The 7500-nt window shown below is 36.3% G+C and overlaps 1 protein-coding gene across 2 annotated transcripts in view; it reads right to left on the minus strand.

The window, feature by feature from the left end:
- Positions 1–7500, minus strand: part of LOC113808303 (pseudouridylate synthase RPUSD2) — a gene marked incomplete at its 3' end in the record, with an annotated part of 469307 nt that continues 461807 nt past the window's right edge. For both annotated transcript variants that reach the window (XM_070133844.1, XM_070133843.1), the window contains 6 exon segments: positions 1–3880; positions 4044–4240; positions 5248–5436; positions 5705–5908; positions 6586–6776; positions 7305–7416. In XM_070133844.1, the coding sequence (XP_069989945.1) occupies positions 3803–3880; positions 4044–4240; positions 5248–5436; positions 5705–5908; positions 6586–6776; positions 7305–7416 (971 nt within the window).

A 7500-nucleotide genomic window follows, 5' to 3' on the forward strand; every position in this document is an offset into this window, starting at 1 on the left:
CTCTTTCATTTGTATATATGCAACAGTATAAACTGTCTGTATCAATAACTTATTGTGCTTGTCCCTTCTCCCATTACCATTAAAATTATATTAAACCTATTAACAAAACTTCCTAATCAAATGTCTTAACAGCTAGGAATTACATATCTAGGATATCGAGGTAGGGACTTAAGTCAAAAGCTATACAGTTGTGTGTATTATGGCGGGATATGCATATCCAGAGATTTTCCTACGTACATAGAGTAATGCTTGTAAATAAATGCTAAAATATTACCTAAAGCAAAATGTATTTACAGAGATTATTTATTCACTCTACACCAGGCTCCTCTGACTGAATTAATAACTTTAAAAGACATGAATTTTGGAGGAAACTTTTTCTCTCTTTTTCATCTAATCACGTTATTGCTACTATTGGATTGTATTTCTTCCTGAAACTGCAGCACCGTAAAGTTTGTTAGTATGCTTAGTTCAGTAAAAGTGAATTACACAATAATTAGACCCTGGGTACACTTTCAATAGGAGTGAGTTTCTCTTTTAAAAATGTAGTGAAATGACTCTTATTGATGCGTTCCTCAAGGATGACAATTTCTGATCTTGTCTAATTTCAGATGGGCCGAAAACAAACTCACGGTCAAAAGTTACTGACCGGGTGCTTTATCATGTACAAAATGAAGGCAACGAGTCTATTAATATTATTAATATTATTATTATTAATTATTATAATTATTATACCTTTCTGATGTGTCTACCCAAGGCTGAGTGTACCAAAGACACTCTACCATTGCTGCCATTATGCTCCCCGACTAAAAATCGACACATGCAATGAATTCTGGAGTCACAGTTTCAAGGGGAACATTACGCGCCTTGACTACGGCAGGCGGGCGCGTTGGGGCGAGCCACAGTAGAGTGCTTGGCCTCGTACTTACAATGATCTAAGGCACAGTTCGAGAAAGAGCTTGTTACCAAGAGTATTCTCAGTATAAGGCTCAGAAACCAGTAGAAAAGTTGGGAAGGCATATTTTGGAGCAGGCATACCAACCTAATATTAATGGCCAACTCCTGGCCCACAGCAGCCTTAATTGGGGCCAAGTTGTATGGCATTGAGCTCGGGCATCGTGAAGCTAGCAAACAGATACATGGTAGGGAGGACCGTTCTAATATACTGCAGATTAAAACATTCCTCAAGACATGGTAGACAGGAAAGTATTCTTCACATTGACCACAAAATTCCTTCATATTAACAAGCTGGAAAAACTTGCACATGCTTACTGTGCAAAACAAATCTGGTCACTTTGATCCACCGTTTCATATAGCGATACTTCATCTCAAAGACTTTTTTTCTTTATTACTGTATTGAAAGGCTGGGTCAAAATAGTTGTACTAGGCTGACACTTGACATCTCGGTGAGTGTGAACTCTTTCCTGACTCTGAAGACCCTGGACTTCCCATAACACGTATCTGTCTTCACTTAACATCGTGCTGAGATGTGCCGCTGTCGCACAGTCTCCAATTATGGCTATGTTTAGAAGAATCCACAGTCACCAGAGTGGATGACAGAACCCTTGCCAAGAGGCTGTGCTTAAAAAATAATGGGCTCTCCTTCTCAGTGGAGCTGCCATCCAGCCATCTCACTGACATTGCTACTTCTGAACAAACCCAACATTAATTGTAGTTTATGGAGGTTACACAAAATGGGAATGAACAATTTGTGCTGTGACTGACAACATAAACTGGAGTATAAAAAAAGATAAAAAAGCAAATATTTGTCACAGTTGAATACTTCTCTGGCTGATTATTACTTATCAAGAAACACTATCATGAATACTGTATTAATGGTCAGACAGCAATGCCTGCTATGTTATAATGTTGTGCAAATCAACAAAAAGCTTTAGAGAACTATCCCTAAAATCAACACACAATTAGTTCATATCTAGGAGTACTGTATTGAAAGATTTTTTTTTTAATATTAAAGCAGAAGTATCACCTAGGCAGACTTATACTTAAAATACTCAGCTACATTACTAACAGAAGGATGAATATCATAGAAGAAACTGTAATCTACCCGCTCAACAAATATCTACAATTTATGGCCAATATACAAGATCACTTGTATTTACATCAAGGATGAATTATACAGTCAATCTCCTTAAACCTAAGTTAAACAATTTGTACAACAGACTTCTATGACTCAACTAAGCATATGAGGCATAAGAACCTGTGCATGAATTGCTGATCAAGAGATGTCTCTTGTTCATCTCTTGCTTCATCTTGACTTTTAAGTACAGTCAACCAGTTGCACAGCCCTTCAACTGGCAATAGTATACAAGAAAAAATGGGTCAGACACATTGAAAATGAGTTAAAAATGCAATGCTAAATGTATTGTTTTCTTAACACGTGCTCTTAACAAAGTGCCAAGCTTGTAGACTTCTCTAGTTCACTACTGCCCTGCTCGCAGGGGCTCATTGACGGCACATCACAATCACCAGCAGCCAGCGTGTTTATACGATGGGGAAGGGGAAGGTTGGGGGAGACCTAGCACTTTGACCACAAACACTTTGCAATCATATGCCACTGACTGTCTATGTTGCTGCGTGGGGGGTTGGGTGCTCACAGAACCTGCTCTATGATAACGAGGAATAGAGGGACGTATGGCCAGCACTCTCATAGCATCCGTCGTGACCACAACTCGACACATAGCAACAGATCGCAGATTGGCTCAGATCCCAAGAAAATAATCAACTTTATTATGAAATAGTACACTGACTGCAGTCATGTAACACAAAGTAACTAAATGAATGTATAAAATGGCTTAGCTTTCGAGCAAAAATCTTGTCTTAGGACTAACACTGTCATTTCCTTTGCCCCACTTAGTCAACCTGGTTGAAAAATTTCTGACTGTAATATGGGAAAGTTTATTTGACTGTAACACATAAACCAGTCATAATTACATGTAATTAACTAGATGAGAAATGGAAGTAGCATTCTGTGACACTGAGGGGTGAGGAAATATTTGAGGAAGCAATGCAGATATGGGACTTAAACACTAAAATCAGCAAGCAAATAACTTTTTCCATATCCTGTTCATGGCTTTCCCATGTTCAACTATAATGTATAATGTCTTGAAAGAATTTATCAATAAATAAAGCTAAAACTAATTCCATTAAATACTGGCAATTAAAAATACTAAAACACTGTCAATGTTGGTAGCTAAGTTGTAGGCAAAATATAACCTATTCAATATGATACCTGCACCAGAGTTCATCACTCGGATTATGTACTTTTCAGCAGCTGCAATTAGCATTTCCTATTATAAATTTAAAGGGTTTTGCAGGTCTTAGTGTAATGTAGGAATGCAATATTGGTTATAATAATACTTTTCTTCTGTAGAACAAACAGTTCTTATTTAAAATATGAATCATTTTCAAACAATAACAAGATATATTAAATCATCTGTTTAGATCTAAATTTACATTAACAGATTAGTTATGTTCCTAAAAATGACTCGATCAGCATTTAGTTTCATAACTAATATGGGGCCACCTTTTGTGAAACTGATTTTATTGATTAAATTCTTTCTTACTCAAATGCTTCGCAGATAACACCTTGTGAGGTAGCAGTTCATTGTCAGGTTTCCTCAGTCCTACAGTCTACTGCTATTGAATCCTACACTTACATACAGGTATCTTTACATACAGGTAGTCATTCTGTCTTTATGAAATCAAATCCATCTGTCGGACCCTTTTCCCCTCACGGTCTGTCTTTCTCTTCAGGTCTTCATTGTAAAATAAGGGCTTCATCTTTCTAATGGTCATCCTCAGGTTCCTTCCAGTCTTCTGAGGCCCATTCAGGCAACTTTGTCTCATACTGCCATCCTGGTCCCTGTATAAGAAGATATTAATGTCAGTTTTTTGTGTAGTAATAAATTTTGTTTTACAAAGATGGAGAATAAAAAAAAAGGGATATCACATCACTGTTGATAACACATTCATGCTATCAATATGCTCCAACATTGTGCTTGCAACTAGACCTTGAAAACACTTACCATGTACTTGAGAGCATGGAGATACATAACAAGGTCTCTAGGCTTAGGGTCACGGTATCTCACTTTGCATTCATAGCAGTGTTCATCGACTGTCATGAGCCGAGGCTGGTAGCCATAGTCTCTGCTCCCCTCACTGGTCTGGGTTCCTGCAGACACAACACCAAGGCCATCACTTCCAACAAGACCACTGCTGCAGCCTGGAATTTTTTAAAAAGGTCAATTCTATCTATTTTTCCCTTGAAGTTGAAAACAAACATGCAAATATGAAAAAGTCATGTTTCTATAGGAAAAAGATGTGTAGATTTTGAATGTATGAATTAATATCTATGTTTCTGCATTTCAAAGATTTGTAGATAACTAAACTTGATTCATCATTAACTTGAATCACATATAATTGATTCTATACATAAGCACAATATTTATACACAGAATACCCAACAAGTCAGAAACTAAGTGTTGGGTAATAGATTAGGACAGCAAGTCAGAAACATGATGGCACTGAGATGGAGTTATGCAAAATACCTTAAGAATTTTAATGCAAAATAAATTCTCACTCATAATATAATATGTACTATCTTATAGTCTTCATGACAAATAATTATAATCTGATTACTAACTCTGAAATGTTTACAGGTTACAAGTTTATTTCAAAACATTTCTGACTTTTTTACATCACTTGATCAGTTTTCTAGTTTTATGCAAATATCTAATCCCACTATCAATTACAAAACTATACAGTGTGAATAAGGCGAAAGGCATGCCCTTAAAGTGCTTATACATCAAACATATACTACGTATGCAAACTCTTCATTTTGGTTGGAGGCCAGTTGCTGCTCAGCCAAAACTTATATTTTACATGATTTTACTGTTTTCTGCCATCACAAATGTTTTTTGTTTTTTTTTAATGAATCAAATAACTTTTTTGTCTTTTGTAGAACATAGTCCATATGTTTTAAACAGTTTACAAATAGGTCTTTCCAACTCTGAAATTATCCATGTTACTTAGCGTGCATATAGTGTAATCACATTATTTTTAGCGTGCCAAGGTAAATGAATTAGATGTACCTTTTCTAGGTCACAAACAAACTGACAAAGCTATGCAATAAACAAAAATCAGTTATGATGAATTAACTATATCAAGATAACTTTTCATGAGTCTTACTATTCTTATCTATTAGCTAATTAATTAATATTCAACTCTTACCATTTATTGTCTTCGGTGGGACTGCTTCAGCTCCTACCATAGAGGGCTGGATGTCTAGTGATGAAGTGAGGGCTTTGGGTGAAGCATAGCCTGACTGGGCAATGAGCGCAGGGGGAGATGTCACACGTGGGGCATCTGCGGCTGAAGGAGACTTTTCCTTGGGGCTTGGGGTGTTGCGCTGGGATCCTCCTGTAATGGCATGGTCTCTTAAAGGTTGATCTCCTTTGGAATCAGGTTTGGAGAGGTTTTTGCTATACTTCTAATCAATGTCATAGTTTTCTTTTTCATTTTATGTTTGCAGGTTTGAGTGATGTTACTTGTTTGACAATAAACACTTACTGAAAATTCTCATAATATGTAAAAGATTTATATGTTCTTAAAAAACAAAGGTGAACACAATAGCAAACTTACATAACTAGAATATCCTGAAGGTCAAATTCAAATTAGCAAAACTTACCCTCTTCATCATTGTCTGTCTTCTCACGTCCCTTGAACATGGAGTATTCTGCATCCCCATCCATTCCCAGCCAGTTCTCAGCATTGTGGATCTTGATCAAGTCTTGGATCAGCTGCTCATCTGTCTTGGCAACAATGCCACCTTTGCCCTTGTTGGGCCCAAAGACTGTGTGGTTGTATAGGGGATCATTCACGATGGGGTAGCCTGCAATTCAGAGGATTTGTCACACAGGGTTATCTGCTGCACCAACACCTGTAAATCTTACCTGATGATATGGAAGTTGGATTTTTTGTTTTAATTGCAAAATTTACAAACAATATCACTTTTAAGTACGCTTAACTGTTTGATAAACAACATCTTTCAATGAAACTTTTTTGCCATTTATGAATAGAAATATTTATATTGAAAAGTTACTATATACCTTTTATCTTTTTTTTTTTTTTTCAAGACAAATAAATTTCAGTCATAAATTGCCATAGGACCTTTTCAATAAACTTGATTTGCTTGCCTTTTTTCTCATTATTTCAATACAGTAGTATGTTTTGGTTGTCAAGCATTGAGTATTCATTTCTCAAGTGCTGAAAACTAATACAAGTGTGATGTAGTTTGATATTATAAAAAACTACAGACTTCACGAGGAGGATGCAGCAACAGGCCTTATAAAAATATAATGAATCTAGCTTTCAATAAATACCGTGACATTAAAGTTTCTTATCACAATGACTTATTATGATTTTCTTGAAATTAAAGATCTGTGCAAAATGCTATATATCTTAGAACAACACTCTTTAAACTGGAAGATAATATGAATTTATCAATAAAAGTTTTACTTATTATTTAACACATTCAGAACAATATAACATTACACAATCTTTTATTACCTAAGTACTGAAGGTGGACTCGAATCTGGTGCATACGTCCAGTGTGGGGTCGGCAAAGCACCACTGACGTTTTGCCATTGTAAGAAAGTCGTGTGAACTCAGTGCGGCAGTCCTTGCCAGTGGGTGAGACCTTGCACACCCCAATCTTGTAGCTGACTACTTCTATGGGTTCGTTGCATTCAATGTGTTCCCTGAGGAGATAATCCATATTAGCAGAGAACTTGAATTGGCTGTCTTTATCCTTTAACAGGAGCATAAATAGGGAATTCTATTCATATGGAGATAATTCTCATATATATCAGTGAATTAATTCAGAAAATTAAAATTAATGATAGATGTTTGAAAACTGTTAGCATCATAGCAATTACCCTTTATTCATCAAACATACATCAATATCAGGAAAGATATTAAACAGTTCTTTTATCAAAAAACATTACTACACTAACTGCAAAAGTGTTTTTGGAATGCAGCATTTGAATCAACATATATCAAAAGAAAAAAGACCTAATAAAATTCATAGGGTATATGGTCTGTTACATTCTTGTAGTAGTAACACACAGGAAAAAGAATAATCATAATACTTGTAAAAGTAAACTCTGAAATCTCTATTGGTTCTAACTGAACTTCAAGCCTGTGCAGAAATGGCAATATTTTTCACTGCAGAATCTTATTCAATGGCATATATATACAGAGAGAGAGAGAGAGTGAGACTGACTCACCTTGGGAATTCTCCTTCCACTCGGCACACATACTCTTTGGTCACCTGACGTGTGCGGATCTGTTGTTCCATCTCACGGGCTTTCTTTGGGGTCCTTCCAAACAGCAAGAGGCCTGGGGGACACTCATCAAATTAACTTGTACCAAAAACAGGGGAAGAAAACTCGGTGCATTGCTCAGGTATAAAGTGAGTGGTGC

Source organism: Penaeus vannamei, chromosome 19, assembly GCF_042767895.1.
Source record: "Penaeus vannamei isolate JL-2024 chromosome 19, ASM4276789v1, whole genome shotgun sequence".
Classification (NCBI taxonomy): Eukaryota; Metazoa; Arthropoda; class Malacostraca; order Decapoda; family Penaeidae; genus Penaeus; species Penaeus vannamei.